This window comes from Physella acuta, unplaced genomic scaffold (assembly GCF_028476545.2).
Source record: "Physella acuta isolate Inbredline_101_S28 unplaced genomic scaffold, ASM2847654v3 ptg000007l, whole genome shotgun sequence".
NCBI classification, from domain to species: Eukaryota; Metazoa; Mollusca; class Gastropoda; family Physidae; genus Physella; species Physella acuta.
Genome location: NW_026731527.1, coordinates 571,024 through 592,678, shown reverse-complemented (window position 1 = coordinate 592,678; position 21,655 = coordinate 571,024). Strand labels below are relative to the sequence as shown.

Genomic DNA, 21,655 nt, shown 5'->3' with positions numbered 1-21,655 from the left:
ACTTTGAGAAAATCGCAAATATATTGTCAAGTAAAACATTGTCTTTTATTATGCATAAAACTAACATATTAGTTGCACTTGTCTAAAAGATTTGTATTTAACACATTATGTAATAGCGTGTAAATCCCTACACAGTATATTCAACTTCTCATAAAATTATGGCTAGAAATTCGTGTCGTTTAATTGATGTGCAGTCATGGTCTTTTATCTCAAGTTTATTTAAATACTTTTTAAGAAACGGATGATAGCTTGTCCATTTCACGTCTTTTTAGTCACTTGTTCCTTTAAAAAAAAACTCCAATCATAAAGTTCTTACTTAATTTAGATCAATCTACATCCGTTTAGTAAAGAATACATTTTAATTTAAAAAAAACATCATTTATCTTTCAATGATTACTTTTCCAGCTCACTCACCCTGCTAATTATACTACTATCGCATTACACTCCCTTCTCATTACACTACCATTTCATTACACTCCCTCCTGATTACACTCTCTCCTCAAAACACTACCACCTCATACCACTCGCCTCTGAATACACTCCCATCTAATTCAACAATCCGATGTTTTTGTTCCGACAGGCTTGCTTGTCTCTTCACGGGTATTCACGGAACGGATTCCCCCTGCTTCACTATAACCAGTTGCATTCGCTGCTATGTTCTGTCCTGCTTGACACTCGTCTTGAAAACTTGCTGCATCGTTGCAACTCCCAACCTTATTACCTTTGACTCCATCCACTGCTAAAATCTTATCGGTGTCTTTGTTTTCCGACCCATATGCGCAGTCATCCGTTTTATCTGTACCAACCCTTCTTCCGTGTTTATTATTTCTTCTGTTTTCCCTTCTAGCAGATCTGCCATCGTTTTGTAAAAATTCTATTTGTCTGAGTATGTTTCTATTCTGGTCTAGTACAGATACACGTGAAACCTCGACCCGTCTAGAAACAATCACTGAACTTGAATGCATCGCTCTCCTGTACCGAAGGCAAAATATGACGACCATTAAAATAATAATAGAGGGAACTGCTATTACAGATCCGATGAATTTATAATTTGTATTCGTTGAACTTGTCGGTTCAGGTAAAGGCTTAAAGGTAATTGACTCTTTAAGGCTAGGCACACGAAAAGTCGGTTGTACGAAAAATGTATTTCGCGGTATTTCTGTAGGGATTTCATCATGATCTGTAACATGGCTTGTAGGATCATTATCTATACTGTCTGGTGAAGTCTTCCAATACAAAAACAAATTTAGATACGTTGAACAATTGCTGATACTGCTTTTAATAAGACCACTATCTAAATAGTCGTATACGGAGCTCCAACGAATGGCAACCACTCGAGAGTCAGTTTTTGAACTTAAGCCTAGACATTTGTAGCCATCACCTAGAATACATTTTACGTAATCTAGTGCCATAAAGCTCTCATAGTTTAGCATACATGTGTAGACTGAAGTGGCAGAAGAGGTCGATTTAGAGGACGTGGCTTCAACCTTATACACTGATTCGTGTGTCAAAAATGTTTGATCGTTTTGAAAGTAAACATAGCATTCGAAGTGTTTGTTGGAGAGGCAGTCAAAAAATCTGAAAATAAAAATTATAAGCTTATTCTATTTAAGTATTTTTAGTTTTAAAATTCATTAGGGTGAGATTTTAAAAACGTTATCTGATTTCATATTCTTTTCTCGTATACGAAGTGACATTTTTTACTCATTTTTCGCGTAGTTGATAATTTGCGTATCGTTTTAATTCGGTGGATGTAAAATCACAGATAAGTTTAAGATGGTAACATTTTCGCGTTTTTCGGTTACCATAAGTGCTAGTCAAGTAAATAAGTAAAGTTTATTTTTAAACCTGACGGTCTATGCGGCAGGTGAAGTAGAATTCACCTGTTTCTGTGAACTCGGCAAATGAAGTAGTCAGCACTATGCCTAGCCGTGTTTACTTTCCTTAACGTGAGTTAGGTACTCTTCAGAGCTGAGCGGACTCGGTAACATGTTCCACTAATTTGAACCTGGATTTTAACTCGAGACTTAGGGGTTAGCAGTCTAGCGCTCAGCCACAAAGTCACACCGTCCTTTACCAGTAGTCATGCGCGGTGGCGTAGCCAGGTCGGGTGTCACCCGGTGCGGCACTTAATGGTGTCACCCCCCCCCCCCCCACCAGAGGCGTAGCGACTTTTCCCTGCGCCCGGGGACACACTGTCCATTTTCGATTTGCACCCCCCTTCAAACTTTTGGTTTGCACCTCCTCCCCCACACCGTTCTCGGAATTTGTTAAATTTGCTCTTAAAAGACTATTTAACACTCGAATTAATCACTCAAGTAAGTGGAATTATCATTTGTCTCTATATATTTTGCTATTTTTTGCCTTGGTGTCACCCCCCTAAATGGTGTCACCCGGTGCGCTCCGCACCCCCCTCCCCCCCCCTCGCTACGCCACTGGTTATACTTTTCTGTATTTCCGATTTTTTGTTTAAAACTTTCAAATGTTATAATTTATGTCATAGTATTTCATAAAGCAACATATTCTGAAAAAAAAACTTACAATTTTGTTAACATCCTACCACTTTTTCTTTAGCCCGAATCCGATGGAAGTGCCATCCTAACGCTTACATACATTAGAATATCCCAGAAAGTTATAAGACGTGTGCACAAAAATAGACTAGGAATCGAATACTTACTTCATAAAGTAGTAGTCATCAAACCAAATTGCTTTCAAACTGATGCTCATGCTACTTTCTCGACCATTGACTAGGTGAAGCAGTATAGCAAGAAACAGGACGGTTCTTAATGGAACGTAGGGTGACATCGTAAAACTGTTGAAACAAATCGTTATGCATTAACAAAGTTTAAAACTAGTATGATTGATAGTAATATGATAACTTCAACTCAAACTTTAATTTTTTGCATTTCTAATTTATCACGCCAACGTTCATAATATAATATGCATATGTATCTAGCTACATCTATGTAAATATATAGGCCTACTTATTTATATGTATATGAATATACTGTGTTTATACTGTGATTTTTCAAATTTGTCACTCCACAGTTCATAATATATTCTGCATATATATCTGTATGTACATGTATTTTATTTACATATATATGAAGATGAATATACTGTGTTTATTTTTCTTCTTTGTGTTTCTTAAATATAATAAGCTAGGGTTACATGTAAACATGTTATACGCCAAATGGACCGTTAGCTCGGACTTAAGCTTGCTTTGCTTTGTTTTTCCTTCATAAGTTGTTCATCCATTAACAGCAAGGCAGCAGTTGTTTGAATGTGTAGATTTCTTTCTATTTTGGAGTTTTTCTCAGCTAACAATTATCCTTTGGCTTTGTTTTAAAAATTTTGTAGTTAGCAACCATGACCTATGCCTACAGAGACGGAAAGCCTTCTTTTTTTTGCCTGAATTCGGTTAAGTAATATTACAAATATAATGACGATTAGATAATTACCTTTAATGAGTATCACTAGGCTCAGTTATTGTCAACACCGTTAAAGTCTTATATTGAAATAAACAAAACTTACTTCGGAGTCTCTGCTAGGTTGCACACATTAAACATGTGAACCTTGACTGAAACGGATGCAACGTACGTCACACGACTTCCGTGTTCGTTGAGTCAATATTGGGTAACGTTACCAGGCACAGTGTTGACACATGAGAGTGCAGGTGGAATACGTTAAAAAGATGTAGGTGTATCAGTCAAAACGTTATTGCAACTGCTAACGTTAACCGTTAACATTTTTTTTTCCTTTTTTTTTACTTATGACTTGAGATAGTGCTGACCGTACAATACCTTCTTATGCCGAGGTCAAAGGGGAACTCTATTCGTCTCTTGAATCGTCAGGTTTGAAAGGAAACTTTATGTGTACTCCTAGAAAATCGTATGTGAATGAAATATAAACGACAAAAAATGTATTCCGCTACCAACGATCCTTGATAGTTCCTTTAAAATGAGCTTTTCAATAAATCTCAGAGGCGTAGCGAGGGGGGGGGGGGGGGGGGGGGTGGGTGGGCGTGGGGTGCGGACCGCACCGGGTGACACCATTTGGGGGGGGGGGGGCTGACACCAAGGTGAAAAAAATAGCAAAATATATATAGAAAAATTTGAGGGGGGGGGGGGATGTTGCAAATCTAAAGTTTGAGGGGGGGGGGGGGGGGTTGAAAATTGAAAATGTGTACCCGGGTTGGGTCGCTACGCCTCTGTGGGGGTGACACCATTAAGTGCGGCGCAGGCTGACACCGGAACTCCCTACGCCACTGATAAATCTATATGGACCGATTGCTTAAATATCTATACAGTCAACAAAGAAAATGTCCTCTTCCCTTATAAGTCTCTTCAGGTGATATGTTGTGTAATGTTTACAATGTGTCAATAGTGCGTTGAGTGTTGGGATATTTTCGAGGTGCGGTACAGTATGCGAATGAAGGATTATCTATTACATGAGGCATATGTTTAAAATGCGCCCATCCCATATGTATATCTCGCTTTGTTTTTTCTGTAATGAACATTACCAGACTTTTATTTTGCGTCCATTACACTCCCCTCCCCCTCGCCTACACCATTTACTCTCACGGCAGACACAACATTATATATATATATATATATATATATATATATATATATATATATATATATATATAATTCTCTTCTTGGAGACGATAGAAAACAAGCTGTAAGCGCGCTCCCTACCACCCCCACCCCTACATGGTCTGTGGTCTGGTGAGCTGTGGTTCACGCTAAATGTTTACAATCGTAGAGCCGGGTTTAGTGACGGCTGGTTGGGGCAGATAATTTAGTTTGAAACGATTTTAAACTTAGGGGAGATAACCAAGAAGAGGCTGCTTTCACGGGGGCGGGGGGGGGGGGGGGGTAGCGTTTGGGGAGAGGACGAGGGAGGGTTATCGTCTAACGATCTACTGATAGTGTTTTAAAGCACAGTGGGGGGGGGGGGGGGGACATATGTCCCCGGTCGCCGACCTTAGGGGGCACCAAAATGGTTTGGAAAAAATAAATTGAAAGGTTCAAGGGGTGCAAATCGAAAGTTTAGGGGGGAATGCAAATCAAAATCTTGAGGGTGGGGGGTGCAAATCGAAAAGTTTGCCCCGGGCGCCGGGAAGGGTTGCTACGCCTCTGTTAAAGCAAATATATTTATTGGCAGCATTGGTACTGTCGAATTCACAAATTATGAATTACTGAAAAGTAGAAAATAAAACAACTAAATAGCGGGTTACGCCGCGGGTCGGCTCGTATATATAATTTGTATAGATAATGTAAAATTTCTACTCTAATTAGTATCCGCCCAACGAAAAATAGTTTCAAGCGCTCATCGGAAGTTTTAATTTTGGGTTGTCAGTTTATGAAATATAGGTCTTGCATCACTTACTTGTAAAAATAGGAACAATGTTGAGAGAACCGCATGTATGTTTGTGTTTGTAAGTTTTTTTAAGTGATTACGTATTCGCAAGTATTTACTAGTACGTGTGAGTTTATGTTTGTGAGTATGTGTAAGAGTGGGCCTTTATACGGATGCAATACTATGACCATGACTAAACTCTGAACACTTATTTGGTTCGATGCATAAAATGACAGATATATAGGATGTTCAGATTCTACATCCTAATAATTTCTGACATCATGAAATATAAATAAATAAATATATATATATATATATATATATATATATATATATATATATATATATATATATATATATATATATATATATGTATATATATATATATATATATATATATATATATATATAGCAAGACAATTGAAATGCATATAAGATGTGACATTACATAGATTCCCTTAGGCTGTGTCAATACATTTTGTCGTGTATCATTAGACTACCTTGTTCTATTTCTAGACAAGGATATTTGTGCGTGACGTATGTGGAATATCCCATTTCATAGCCATCAAATCGTGATATTTTTTTAAATATCAGTTTATTATGAGAAGTTTTAAATCATATATGTACTCATTTGCATTGTTTTTCTTTGTATTAGGTAATAAAAAAAATAAAAATTAAAAATTAAACTAAAAAACCATACAATTTATACTTCGTTTTATTATTAGATAAATATCAACTAAAACTGTAAGCAAGTTTTAATGGACGAAACAATTAATCATAAAACAACATCAACTGATAGTGTTCCTCCTATGTTTTAAAACCAATGTATCGCATTAAGAAAAAAAAAACACCTTAAAAAAAAATGTTCGTTGCAGTTGTAATTCTTAATGAGGACGATGAATAAAAAAAAATATTTCAAGTAATTGAAATATATATTTCACTTAAAGTAGATCATCATCTTTTCCCGTTTGTGCTCAGGGCACTTATGGCAGAAGAATTAGAATGCATCTGGTTCAGAGACCCCGGCATGAAAGTGTAGTCAGCACTATGCCTAACCGCCATTTTTTTTTTCCCAAACGTGAGTTGTGTTCGGGGTACTTATTGCAGAAGAAGTAGAATGCATCTGATTCAGAGACCTCGGCATGAAAGTGTAGTCAGCACTATGCCTAACCGCCATTTTTTTCCCCAAAAATTTAGGTAGGTAATCCTCAGAGCTGCAGTTGTCGTACTGATATGCCGGTAACATATTGAAATATTTAGTGTGCAATTTTAATGCGCTAATGCTGTCAATGACTATACATCTGTTGGTGACTTTAATTACCGTTGGAACACTTTAAAAATAATTTTTGTTTTTATTAATATACATATTTTTTTCTAATTTCAGTGTGTATACGTTTCTCGTTATATGTACATACAAACAGTTTTAAAAAATTCCTTAGTTAACGGTTTTGATCTTCGATTACACGGTTTTGAATTTGAAGTATCTCCCAGAGAATAACGAACTCTGCTACACAAAAAAGGACCGTGATTTGTTTAGACAGACGGTTGAAAAACGTCACAAAAACCAGAATAGCCGCAGCAGTTATGGCGAGGATGAAGATTTGGGTGCGGTAAACTTGAGCTCTCGTAGCCGCCTCATGGAAAGTGTCGTTCAACTTCATAGTTCTACGTCAGGTTGAAATAATATATTTTCAATGAAAGATGCAAATCTGTTCACGTGAGTTGTAGAAACTGCCTCAAGAAAACTTTTCATTATCTTCTAAAATTAATATATTTGGTGGTTTGTATTTCTATTTTTCGTTGAAATTTTAATAGCATTGAGTTTCACTGTTGAATATATCAACAATCTTAATAATAATGACAAAACATGATTATATAAAATGGTATATAAAAATATTGTATATATTTGTATTTGCTTAAACAATTTACATAAGAAACGAAATAAAGTTTGTAACTAGGGGTGGAGGGTCGTCCATAAATGACGTCACACTCGTAGGGGGAAGGGGGGGGGTCCGTAATTTTGTGACGGTGTGTGTTGATGGGAAGGACGGGTTGAGATGGTGTGACGTCACACTTTTGCATTATAAAAAAAATCAATGTTTGAAAACGAGTTTTAGGCATTATTTCGCGTTTTAGAAAACTGTTGTAATAAAGTGTAATAGGAATTGATTAAAACACTCTATTTTGAACGAGTTCAGACAAGATTTTGGAAAAAATGTTTTAAGAAAAATTCAACTGCAATTTCGAGGGGGCGGTGATTGTTGGCTGAGGTGTAATGTCATTTAAGGGGGTGATCTGGCTTTTTGTGATGGTGTGTGACAGAGGGGAGGGAGGGGAGGTAAAAATCGTAAAAAAGGCTGACGTCATTTATGGATGGCCCCTGGTGAGTTAAATACGATAAACTAACGATTTCTACTTCAACTGTTACAATCAACAGCAATGTCTACACTGTGTCGAAGTAATACAGAGCATTTGGTTTTTAAATCATATGAGTTGTTTTTAATCGTTAGCGATTAGATTACATTTGTACATTGGTAGTTATGTAAATTATTAAGTCAAATCAAAGAGTATAGTCATGTTACTTATCATAATAAAATATAATTAGTTTTAGAAAAAAATTATTATCAAATATAGGCATATATAGGCCTACACATCAATAACTTTCCTTTAAGCATAAGCAGCTAGTTTTGTAAACATTAAGTTAAAGTAACAAATCACCCACACATATAATAATTACCGTATTTGTGATGAACAGTAAAACGTAACTTCAGTTTTACAGACCAAAGCAACTGTCTGACTGAATCTAGTAAGTTAGGCATGAAGTAAATAAAACAACTGAAAAATTAAATAAAATGTTGTGGTTTTCCCTCCTCTAAAATAGGCCCACTTCTTTCATAAACAACAATTTCACAATAACCAGGCGCGGATATTTTTAATGGTTATCACACATTTGTAGAGGGTCCTGTTGTTTTTTTTTTATTTTCATTGTGTGTGTGTGTGTGCGTGTGCGCGCGTATGTGTGTGTATGTTTTCTTTTGAATTGTGAAATACCACAGCCGGAAATTCACGCCTGATACAATCAAACCAGGTGAACTGAAGGCCGCTTGATAGTAGGTCAAATCGGACTAAAGGCCGGGTCTACAAATTTTAAACTGCAAGTAACTGTTCATGCGTTAAGTGATAACAGTGCATGTGTATCAGTGAACGCAGCATATGAAAAGATAGTGTGGTCTGCACTAGGACCAGACGCCTTTACTTTCCCTAACGTGAGCCAGGTACTGACTTGAGATGTGGGTGGACCAATTTCTAATGCATTCGATTTCCAGTTACGTTCGTATCCGATAGGAATGAAAGAATGTTTAGATTATTATCTAATTAGGCATTTATTAAAAAATAAAACGGAAAATAACAAGATTAAATACTAGCGATCGCATTATTAGTTTGCCGTCGGCGGTTACTTCTGTTTTAGGTGTGGGTATGTTTTTCCTGAGCATCGATCCTGGACTAAAAAGGTGCAGGAAGTTTTCTTTTAGAGATTAAAAGCTACTTATCAAATTTTAACGCAAATTGTTATAGTCATAGCCTATGTGGTGTCAACTTCAGTTAAAACAAATTACTAAAAAAAAAATTGAAAATAAAACTAGTGCAAAAAACTTTCTAATTACCAGCATTTAAATGCACTAACTAGAAAATAAACCTAATTTTCTTTCTTTAATAAAAGCATAGACGTAATTTCCTCATAAAATAAATGGTTTTAAATTACAATCTAAACACCGACTTTATTAAATAAAACTGGGCAAGTGGAAGTATTTATAAACGGAACAAATCGTCAGTACAGGCTTGCTTGGTGGGACACTATAAAACTCCTGCTAGATAATATGAAGTCCTTATGTCCTTCTATAGCAAATATAGATCCCACCTGCAATCACCCAAAAGCCGGCTTTCACGACGATTGCAGCTATAATCCCAGTAATCTCGTAAGAAATACCATTCCCGCCGTTATACATATCCTCATCGTAATAGCCTATATCCAAGCAGAAAACCCGACAGTCGTCTATAGTAAAGATAGAGTTGTTTGAGTGTGTTTCTTTCTTAACTGTGATGTCCATTAGCATGTTCGCTTCCCATCTGGAATGACCTGGTTTCGCCTTGCATGGAAGGTCAACAAATAAGAAGCAAGTGGCATACGGATCAGTGTAGCTCGAACAGTCCAGTAGGTTTTGACCTGGTTTGGGCGCACAAGGCTTGATCCAACTATGATATGGAATTAGGGCATCGGAGTAGGTCAGTGTCATTTTCGGAGGTATGAGCCGAAATTTCGTCAAGGTGATATCGTTGTTCAGTGCATTGATGATCCTAAAACAAGAGAAAAACAATTGGTGTATATTGTCGTTTGCTTTATATATTAGTACTACCAAATAAACGTTAAAATTACATTAAAACTTGTAATAATGAAAATGTATGAGTTCTTCTAATTCGTTCTTAATTGTATTATTAAACTAGATTCCCTCCAACACATGTAAGTATTACGTGTCAACTTGTTATGCGCCATATAGGCCGTTGATTCAGATTTTAGCCTGCTTTTATTTTTTCGACTTTCTTTTCAACCACAAACTACAAGACAGTAGTTCTTTGTTTTTCGGAGTTTTCTCTCCTAAAAGAACTCTGTCCCGTGCTATCGAGCCTCATCTGCCCAGGGTTTCGTACTCGGTACTTTTTAGCTAAGAATAAACTGAAAGTCAACTTTACGGGACTTTCGGTTTAGCAAATAGTAAACTGAAATAATTTTAAGCTAATAGCCCGTGTTTAAATAAAAGACCTATAGTACCAGCAATGTGATTAGGTGGACAGGGTAAAATGTTTTAATGGTACATCTTAATTTAATAACAAGTATACCATTACACCTAGCATAAAAATACGTAGTTACGGCAAGCTGTACGGTCGTTAAAGTACACCACGACTTGTTTTAATGTAGTTCTATTCAAATCACTCTAAGAATAAATAACGAAACATGCAGCACGCCGTTATATAAATACACCTTTTTTAAATTAAAATGCGATCTAAACATTAAACATTACTACGAGATCGAGTTATTTGAACTTTTTACGTAGGTCAAGACTTAAAGTCAATGTGTTACTTAATTAAATAAACTATTAACTCTTTGAATATTAATTACATTATTCGTAAAAAAATACTAATTTTCCGTACTATTATACACACGTTGTTTTTTGAAAAATTTCACGTATTTAAAAACTGATTTAAAAAGCATGCTTATAGCTCGAAAGTTGCCATCGCTCGGACTGTTATTTAAGACTATTCGATAAAGTTTATGTGAGATACCTCCCAGCTATCAATCCCACGTTTAGTGAGGTGTATACAATTATACTTTACATTCGACTTGAAGATGTGGTAGAACAGCTGTGAGTTGATTTAAATAGGGCGCTTTTCAAACTAAGAAGTGGTTCTACTCACGCATTGAATCCATCATTGTCCAGCGTGTAGTTCAATTTTTCTTGTTTCGTGTCGTGTTTAGTGGCCGGAGGACTGGTGAAGTTCCAACTCGGGCCACCGGACACTGTGGCCAAGGTCAAGGTGAGCAGTGACAGGGTTATCATCTGTAAGGTCGAGACGGGTTTGTGATACATGCACAAGTTTGATGTTGAGGTTTGACAGTGTTGAGAGATGGCGCGGGACTGAAGCTAGACACATGTTATGAGATAGAATGCAGTGTGGGCTGTGTGTATACAATGAATACAACGTATACGGGATAATCTATATGCATGGTCGTAGAGCCGGGTTTAGTGACGCCTATTAGGGGCAGATAATTAAGTTTGAAATTATTTTAAATTTAGGGGAGGTAACGAAGGGGAGGCTGCTTTCACGGATGGGGGGGGGGGGGGTTGGAGGAAAGGGGGATTTAAAGCAAATATTTTCAGTAGCAGCATTGGTACTGCCGGATTCACAAGTTATGAATTACTGAAAAGTAGAAAATAAAACTAAATAGCGGCGTGTGATACGCCGCGGGTCGGCTCGTATATATAATTCTCTTCATGGAGACCACGTAAACGTACGCTGTTACTCCTTCGATCTTTAGGCATATAGCTACCGCCTCCACCTCCACCATTCTGGTGAGCTAAAAGTCACCCCGAATGTTAACAATCGTACAGTCGGGTCGAATAAATAACAATTATTAGTTTAACTTTATTTTATCTGTATTTTTTTTAAACTCGACACTCTTTTTTACGTTATATTATTTCTACTTTCTTGCATACGAAGTATAGAGGAAGAATAAAGAAGAATAGAGGAAGAATAGTAATAGTGCAAAATCTAAACCGAAACTTTAACAAATTTTGACGTTTTGCAATTTAACTTATGTATGTTTGTTTGTCTGTAAACACTATAACCTGACAATATGTTGACGAAATTTTATATATAAGTATGTTATCAAATTTGTAGTTCTGCTTTAATTTGCGAATGATTTCTTGTAGTAAGAAGCCGTACTTACTCTACTTCCAGTTTCTCGAAAGCCAATAACTTGTGCATCGTTTTAAGTTAGTGGATAATATTTCAAATATAATTATGACTATAAGGCAGTAGTTGTTTGATTGTGTAGTTTAATCTGCTAGTAATGCAACAGTTGTTTGATTGTGTAGTTTACTCTGCTAGTAATGCATCAGTTGTTTGATTGTGTAGTCTACTCTGCTAGTGAGGCAGTAGTTGTTTGATTGTGTAGTTTACTCTGCTAGTAATGCAGCAGTTGTTTGATTGTGTAGTTTACTCTGCTAGTAATGCAACAGTTGTTTGATTGTGTAATTTACTCTTCTAGTAATGCAACAGTTGTTTGATTGTGTAGTTTACTCTGCTAGTCTAGTTGCCGTCACCGTCATATGACTCTTATCTACCCTGGATGTTATTCTCAGGACTTCTGAAATCATACAATCTCCCTCGTGATCAAGCGTCTACTGTTTGTTTATAAATTTCCTTACATGATTTTAAAATAATAAAATAACGTTTGAACAATTACCTTTGATTAGTATCACTATGGTCACTTTATAGTGAAAGCCAGATCTATTCTCATATTGAATTAAATATAATATAATTATAATAGTCTGTGTTGTAAATTGATGATCGAAGTTGAAACGGATAAAAATACAATTAGTATAGTATTGACACATAGGATGCAGGCAGAGTAAGGTAAAACCTGCAGGTGTGTTCATAGTTTATTTCAAGTATCTTCGTTGTTGGGGGGGGGGTGAAAAATACATAGTTATATAGTAAATACATTTTTAGCACGCCTGCCCCAACCCCCTACCCCCACCCCATCCCACCTCTTGAACATATTATTCAGCAACCCACTCCCCTAAAATTCACATCGCGCTTTTCCCCCGGAGAAAAAAATCTAAAATAAATACTGTATGTATCCGTAAGCCGCTGCTCTGATTGGCTGAATTTTTTTTTCTTTTTCAACTTAAGGATTACATTTTTAAAAATACATTTTACACGAAAGTCGAAGCTAGTGTGTTGCTTTGTAATGGCAAATGTACTTATGCACAACAAACGAAGACTAGTATTAAAATATATAAACTCATAAAATATGAACTATACTGAAACTTATTAAAAGAAATCATTAACTCAATAATGACAAAAAACATTTTAGATTTGGACAAAAATAACATTTTTTTTTCTGGACTGTAATTGTAAGATTTTTTCTAGCTAACCGTATGTGCTAACAAAATCAGTTTTCAAAATGTGTGCTGTGCGCAAGAGTCAAACACATGAGAAGTAGAAATTATTGCGAGAGAACATTATTTATTTAACCACCGCATTATCCGTTGTAATTTAATTTATAATAAACTTATCATAAATGATTAAATAAATATGAGCTTGTCATTTAAGGTGTAAGTTGGTGGGTTTTTTTTTGTTTTTTTTGTTGTTTTTTTTTTGTTTTTTATTTTTTGTTGCTTAATTAAATATACTTACATTATATTAGAAAACAAAAAAAAATGATGATTGAACAATTACCTTTAATGAAAATCTGTCTAGTAATTTATTGTTAACACCGTGTTAGTCTTATTTTGAAATAAACATTTCTTCGGAGTCTCTGTTGTGTCGCACACATTAAAATTGAGAACCTAGATTGAAACCGAGGCAACGTTAGTCACACGACATCCGTGTACGTTGAGTCGGTACTGAACAAAGTTACCTGCCGTAGTGTTGACACAGCGAGATGCAGGTAGAATGATGTTAACGCTGCTAATGTATCAGTCAAGCGTTGCTCCGAATACTAGCGTTAACAGTTTACTTTAGGGTACGTTTTACTTTAATCAAAGTTCGGGGGATGGAAGGTAATCTGTAATGTTAATGGTCACATGATTAAATACACCCTCGCTTTTGTATGTTAAGTCGGTGTCCGGTCAAAAAAAACCCTGGACAAAACCCCCCTGGACAAAAACCACCCGACATAAACACCCTGGACACCCCCCCCCCCCCCCCCCGATATAATCCCCTGGACAAAAACCCCCCAATTGAGGTTTATATTAGGAAAAACTAAAGATGATGAGAACCAAAATTAATATATAAATACAAAAAAAAAACATTAGAAAAAACTGTTTTATTTTTTTTATAACTTTAAAAAGACAGATTGTGAGCGATGCCTCGCAAATTCTCAATAATGGCGGACTCATTTAATTTTTTAACAACAGTTAAAATTCGAGCGCTGCTATCAATATTTTGTTTTTCTGTTTTGGTAAACAGTTACCTGAATTCATCTGTGTACAATAAACCTCTTGGAAAGATTGTTCCTTTTTAATAAAGTCAATGAATTTCCAAATATTTCGGTGGCAGCATCCAATATTCGACTGGAAACTTCTGTGCCATCCTTCAACTGAGTTGTTTGTTTTTGGCATATGGTCTTCTGCACGTGTGTGCATGTTCCACATATCAAGTGGAAACATAGGCTGTCTCCGACATCGACGTTGTGGCCTGCCAATATAGTAGTCCTCGAAATAGTTTGCAATTGGCAGTGCTTCTTTGGATGAAAATTTCCAATAATTTTTCAAAGGCATAACTAATGTGTTCAATAGGAACAAAAACCAACGCAGGTAGCATTCTGAGCATGAGAGCAAATTCACTATCAACTTGGTAGAGTTGTTGAAGGCCAGAGTCCTGTAGTTGTACCATCCATAAACCAGTGCTGATTAACCTCCAATAACCTAAGGTTGTCTTTATGTTCAAAACAAAAACATCCTACCTTTTGATGACCATGTGGATGACCTATATTTACGGTGTTGTCGGTGCCCGATCTTTGATCAAAAGCAACTAAGGTCACTCCTTGATCTCGAATAGCATTTTTTTACGTAGAAACTATTTTCTTAGTCGTAAAAAATAAAATTATTTTAATGTAATTTTTTTTATTTTTTTATTCACATCATCGTTATTATTTCTTTATATAAACCTCAGTCCGGGGGTTATTATCCGGGGGGGGGGGGGGTTATGTCGCGGGGGGGGGGGGGTTTGTCCAGGGGGTTTATGTCGCGGGGGGTTTTGTCCAGGGGGTTTATGTCGGGGGGTTTATGTCCAGGGGGTTTATGTCCAGGGGGTTTATGTCCAGGGGGTTTTTGACCGGGAGCCGTCAAGTCAGTCTTTGTCTTAAATAGAATGAACTTGTACCAGATATTTTTGTACGCGTCCACTGCCCACCACTCTTTTCCTACCCTCCCGTCGTATAATCAGAAACAATTTATAACATGTATAGATATTGTATACTGTCTCCAAAACCCACCCGCCCCCTGAAACTCAAGTGCTCATCGGAAGTTTTAAACTTTTAACAGTTAGTTCAGAAAGAAAATTCCGTTTGTAAAAAGAAGCAAGGTTGGAAAAACTTGTAAATTATGTATTTTAGGGAGTGAGTGTGTGTTTGTGCTTGTGCTTGTGAGAGTATATACGCATAGGTGTGAGTTTTGTTTGTGTGTGAGTTTGTGTATCCCGACTATCAATAAATAAATAATAAACATGCGTTGTGTATGTTTGTATGTTTGTAAATTTAAAATAATTTCTAAGCTCTACTTTCGAGCTTTTAAATTCAAATAAAGCGGGTCCAGTAAAAAACATTTTGAGCTGAGCTAAACTATTTGTATCACCAAAATTCTGCACATTAGGAAGTCTTGATGAGTTCGATCTGGTTAAATGTTGTGTTCATTGTTTTCTAACTAAGAATTAGAATGTTAAAAACACCATCACAACAATATAAAAAAAATTAAATCAAGCAACAAGAAAAAAAAACACAAACGTTTATTTAATTATCAGACTTATGTTGAACTTAGACAAATATATCCGCAAGCCGTAATATCTCTGATTCGCATACTACAACGTAATCCGTAATACATTAAACTACTAATTTAGTATGAATACATCCATAACATCAGTAATGTAATTCAAGAAACAAAAAAAAAACATTTCCAAGTTGACGAGAATCATTGCACATTAATTTTGACATTGATATAAATGATGTTTTATTAGATTTTGCTATGAAAGCGAATGTAAAAAAAATTATGATAATAATTTAAGCCTAAAATTATTAAGAATCTTAAATCTTTTAGAATCAATGTTATGGAAGTTGCAAATCCAGAGAACTATAAACTATTTTTTTTTATTAGTTTAAAGCTACATTTCGATGCATTTTAATCAAGCCTAACCGGAAAATCATATGACTCAGTTATAGTTTAACCTTTTTTTTTCCTTTTCACGTTCTGTAACAAACAATAACATTGTTGATTGTTTTTTTTAAAGTTACCGGAAAATATTAAAAAGAAAACATTATTTACAATCAATCTTTAGTAACGTCCAACAAAATTATAACAGTCAGATTATTATAACCTTTTTTATTTAAATAAATGTACCTGCTTTATAAAATATTTATTGGGCCTATCAAATAATTAAGCGATTATTCGCGGTTGAGTTAATTTGGCCCAAACACGTCATATTTAATACAACTCTTGGTTTTATAAAATAAAAATAAAATAATTTAAAATTTCATTTTTAAACTTGTCTTGATTTTACATTTTTCATTATTTTGGTGTAGCCTAATTCATCTCTAATGAGATTGTAACCAGGAGATACTCCCATTGTCTTATCCACAGAAACACTTTCCTTAGAACTATCGTATCCGTAATTAAGTGCTTCTTGACATGAAGCTCCAAATGTAAGACTATCTAAAGAGTAAGAAGACTCTAGTTTTGAGTGTGAACGATGTTGCTCTTCGTCGTATGTGTCTTTTATATTGTTCTTCGTACTACCAGGTCTTGTATTGATACCTATCATGTTGACATACGAACTGACAATTTCTCTAGTACCTCCATGACCGATTTGTTGATTTCCAAACATAACACTATCTACTACTGAATTCTTCATTTGACACACGCTCTGGTAGTTATCCTCTTTTTCGTAAACAGTCGAATAATCCACTTCATTTTGAATGTGGTTGTTTCTTCTACAGGCAGACTTCGTTTCATTATCTTGCATGCCAATGCCAGGATTCACAACTGTTTGAGACATTTTGATCGTATGTCTAATTCTTGTGTGTCTTCTCCGGATGTAAAATATAAGAATAATACAAATTGCAAGGACTAAAACCAAGCTAACTGTGATACCAATTACTTTAGATGTGCTTATACCTTCAGAGTTACTAGTAGTTGTAAGTTCTGTTGTATTTAAAGATTGAGTTGCATTAGGTTTTGTTGGCAGAATATTTTGTTCTGTTGATGTAGAGTACGTTTTGTAGATGGGTGTTGTGTCTGCTTTAGAAAAAATATCACCTCCTGGACCTGATTCTCTATACATCATTTGTGTATCATATGAGATAGATTTCGTGTATAGAGTTACATTTGCCGAGTTATTACATGCAGTAGAACAGTTACGAACAAGGTTACTGAGTAAATAATCAGAAGATGAGTTCCAAAGTATAGCAGCAAAATATATATTGTGAGTATTAGTGTTCTCTTGACAAGTGTAAGCAGAAACAGTTTCACATAAGATTTGGTCGTGTACATCATTTTGATGAACCCTGAATTCATTACTGCATCTGCATCTATAAACAACTGGTTTGAATATTATATCTTGAGATGATATATTTTTGACTTCGCAGACATAGCCGATAGCCCAAATTGAATTAGCATACTTGTAATTGACTATACATTGTATGTTTTTATTGGACAGACAGTCAATAAAACTGGAAAAGAAGGTGAAATTTATCATTTTATTAGTGTAGTGTAAATCTACTTTTTTGAAATTTTTATAAATCCAATCTAAATAAACGATTGCATCATGTTAATTATCCAATACTTACTCATTAAAACTGCTGTCATTAAAGTAAATATCTTTAGAACAAATGCGCATCAGATGTGCTTGAGACAATGACGCCAAATAAAACAATGTGAGAGGACGGATGAAGTACTCCATAACTCTACTGCACCAGGTACTGAAAATGTTAAGAAACTACATTGAGATGACCTAGTTAAGTTATACAACGCTTAAATACATACAAACTGTTTTCCCAGCGTAAAAAAATAATTCTGACTTAATAGTGTGCATACGATATAATATAGGTTTTTCTGTGTTTTGTATTAGCTTATGAAAATAATGATGTTGTAGATTATATATTCATTGATGCATTGACATATAGAATATATATATATATATATATATATATATATATATATATATATATATATATATATATTTATATATATATATATATTGTTATATATATTGTTATATATATTGTTATATATATTGAAAGTAAGTATTGAATGTGTTATGAAGTTATGGAGAAATAAATTTAAATCATGCAAAAAGATGAAAATAGAAAGCAAAAACTTGTAACGTATATATAAACAATTTAATAATGATTTACGTTGTATGAAAATATACTAGCGATAACGGTTGGACAAAACTAAATTTAAAAATTATTACAAAAAATAGATTCTTACTTACCCTGCAATCTACAGAAATGTACTATCTAGTAGCCTTGCTAAACATTAAAGACTTACATCTGCTTATCATGGCAGATATAAAAGATGTTCTGATTCTACATCCTAATGACTGCTGACTTCACGATATAAATAGCATCACACTAAAACCCTTGTTAGAACTATTCTCAACATTTAGATTTAAATAGATCCCTGTTTGCTATGTCAATACGGAGTATCACGCTTCATTAACTATCGGCACAACTTGTGCTATTTTTAGACAAGTTTATTTCGCGTGACGAGTATGGAAAGCCCCACAGTATAAAGGACGTTACTGAAAAGTAATTTGTTAAAAATAGCAATATATATTATAATGATGTTCTTTCTTCCAGAGTTTACTATCATTTGTTTTGTCCGTCCAAAAACACTCTGCTAGCATTCGATGTTTGAGTTTTCTTTCCTAGATTTGTTGCTAATGAGCGTCATGCGTCCGGGTAACCAAACTCAAGACATTTAGGTTAGTTATCATTAGCAATACCCAACCCACCAGTTGAACTGATGAACGTCTATTTTGTGGGTGTTGGTTTTGAAGTGGTGCTAAATTGGCAGTCATGATTTAATAGAGATGTAAATCACACGTTACATTGTATGCGTGATTTTGATCTAACTCACAGGGGGGATGGGTGTGGCCTAGCGGTAGAAAGCTGTACTGTTAATCCGGGTTCGAGTCCGGGTTCAAGTATGTAGACCGTCTCTGGGTTCATGTACAATTATGTTAGTCCTTCATCCATATCTTTATGTTCTTTTCAATAGCTTGCAACAGTGGCGGAACTAGAAAAAAATGGCCCCCCCGCAAAAAACTTTTTTAGGCCCCTATATATATATATCTCTATATGTATATATATGTATATATATGTATGTATATATATATATATATATATATATATATATATATATATATATATATATATATATATATATATATATATATATATATATATATATATATATATATATGTATATATATATATATATCAGGTGCAGTGGCGTAGCGAGGTCGGGTATCACCCGGTGCGGCACTTAATGGTGTCACCCCCCCCCCCCCCCCCCCCCCAGAGCCATAGAGACCCTTCCCAGGGACAAACTTTCAAATTTTCAAATTTTCGATTTGCACCCCCCCCCCCTCAAGTTTTCGATTTGCACCCCCCCCCCTCAAGTTTTCGATTTGCACCCCCCCTCAAACTTTCGATTTGTACCCCCCCCCTCGAGTTTTTCTCTATATATTTTGCTATTTTTTGCCTTGGTGTCACCCCCCTAAATGGTGTCACCCGGTGCGGTCCGAACCCCCCCCCCCCCTCCGAAAATTTCAAGTGCCCCCCCCCCCACCCCCAAAGAAAAAAGTATGGAAGAAACACTGCCAAAGACCCACCCATATTATAACCGAATATAACCCCTCCCCGTTACGGGCTAAACATGAAATTAAACATTAATACATTCAAAGGTGATATAGATCTTTTGGTTGTTTTTAGGCTTAAAAGCTAGATCATTGTATCCTAAATTTGATTAACTTTAATGTATTTAGTGTTAATAACTAATGTTCAATTAATACGTGTACTAATTATAAAACAATTAATAATATAAAGACGAGCCTTACCTTCCTTGTTGTGTGAATTAGACTCGTCAACAAAATACTTCATCAGGTAAATGAACAACTACTGACTAGTGTCTTTAACAAAATGTGCAGAAGTGGTCAGTTTACAGTTCAGTAGTTCATAGACGGTTCGTTAATCTATGCATTACATCTTATTGTAAGAGTAAGGGTGTGGTGAGGGGTAGAGGTGAGGGGTAGGGGTGAGAGGGGGGTGAGGGGGGAGGGGTGAGAGTTGGGAAGGTTCAAGGGAAGGGGACTAGAAAGTGCCGATAAACATCTACATCAATAGTGCCGACTTTTTCCGGTAGTCTAGAAGACCAGAATAGTCGCCGCAACATTTCCCCAGCCTGATTTCAAAGCGTGCCGGCAAAAACTTCAGATGCTTCGCTAAAGGGAGATAACTTAAACTTTCAAAAGTTTATTGATACAGTTGTTAAAGTAAAAATGAACGCAATTATAAATGTATGACATCGAAATAAATAATTATATTTTTTGTAGAGTCCAGGCCAGTAGTTTAAACACACAATCATATATATATATATATATATATATATATATATTTAATAATGTAAACAATATAACAATCCTTTTTTGTTCTCCTAATCGACATCACTAAAAGTAAAAAGGTAGGCTACGTCTTTGAAGTTGTCTATATGTCTGGCGGTCTCTCGAGCTATATTCTGTACATTTTTTTCAAAGACGTTTGCCGACTATCGTGTTTTTTGAAACTGTAGAAGAAAGATAACTAGACCTCCACCTAATTTTTTAAAAAAAATTTAATTTTTTTTTTGTTTTATTTTTTTTTTACATTTTTTTTTTTAAATAATTTAGCCAGGATTTTTTGGGCCCCCAATCGGTCTGCCCCCCTCCCCCGCATTGCGGTGTCTGGCGGCACTGTAGTTCCGCCCCTGCGTCTTTGAAGTTGTCTATATGTCTGGCGGTCTCTCGAGCTATAGTCTGTACATTTTTTTCAAAGACGTTTGCCGACTATCGTGTTTTTTTTGTAACTGTAGAAGAAAGATAACTCGACCTCCACCTAATTTAAAAAAAAAATTTTTACTTTTTTTTTTGTTTTAATTTTTTTTTTTACATTTTTTTTTTAAATAATTTAGCCAGGATTTTTGGGCCCCCAATCGGTCTGCCCCCCTCCCCCGCATTGCGGTGTCTGGCGGCACTGTAGTTCCGCCCCTGCGTCTTTGAAGTTGTCTATATGTCTGGCGGTCTCTCGAGCTATAGTCTGTACATTTTTTTCAAAGACGTTTGCCGACTATCGTGTTTTTTTTGTAACTGTAGAAGAAAGATAACTCGACCTCCACCTATTTTTTTTTTTTTTTTTTTTTAAATTTTTTATTTTAATTTTTTTTTTAAATAATTTAGCTGGGATTTTTGGGCCCCCATTCGGTCTGGGCCCCCCCGCATTGCGGGGTCTGGCGGCACTGTAGTTCCGCCCCTGGCTTGCAATCAATATGTACAATTATGTACAATTTATGTACAATTATGTTAGTCCTTCATCCATATGTTTATGTTGTTTTAAAATAGCTTGCAATCAATATGTTGTATGCGTACATATACATTGTTTCTTGCAAAAGCTTTACATGTGTTCAGATTAACCCTCTGAGAATCGCCATAACATTTTATGGGAGTCGCGATGTCTGTTTGTCTAATACTTTGTACA

The 21,655-nt window shown here is 35.5% G+C and overlaps 2 protein-coding genes across 2 annotated transcripts; both read right to left on the bottom strand.

The window, feature by feature from the left end:
• Window positions 1-551: 551 nt before the first annotated feature.
• Window positions 552-3,576, bottom strand: LOC131944963 (uncharacterized). Its single transcript, XM_059305923.1, has 3 exons — window positions 3,462-3,576; window positions 2,678-2,812; window positions 552-1,578 (listed from the first exon to the last, which is right to left on the bottom strand). Exons 2-3 carry the CDS (start codon window positions 2,803-2,805, stop codon window positions 552-554), a joined length of 1,155 nt encoding a protein of 384 aa, XP_059161906.1. The 5' UTR covers window positions 2,806-2,812; window positions 3,462-3,576.
• Window positions 3,577-9,071: 5,495 nt separating this feature from the next.
• LOC131947178 (uncharacterized) lies at window positions 9,072-13,454 on the bottom strand. Its single transcript, XM_059308353.1, has 3 exons — window positions 13,387-13,454; window positions 10,837-10,979; window positions 9,072-9,720 (listed from the first exon to the last, which is right to left on the bottom strand). The coding sequence occupies exons 2-3, from the start codon at window positions 10,977-10,979 to the stop codon at window positions 9,252-9,254; spliced, it is 612 nt and encodes a 203-aa protein (XP_059164336.1). The 5' UTR covers window positions 13,387-13,454; the 3' UTR covers window positions 9,072-9,251.
• Window positions 13,455-21,655: the final 8,201 nt, after the last annotated feature.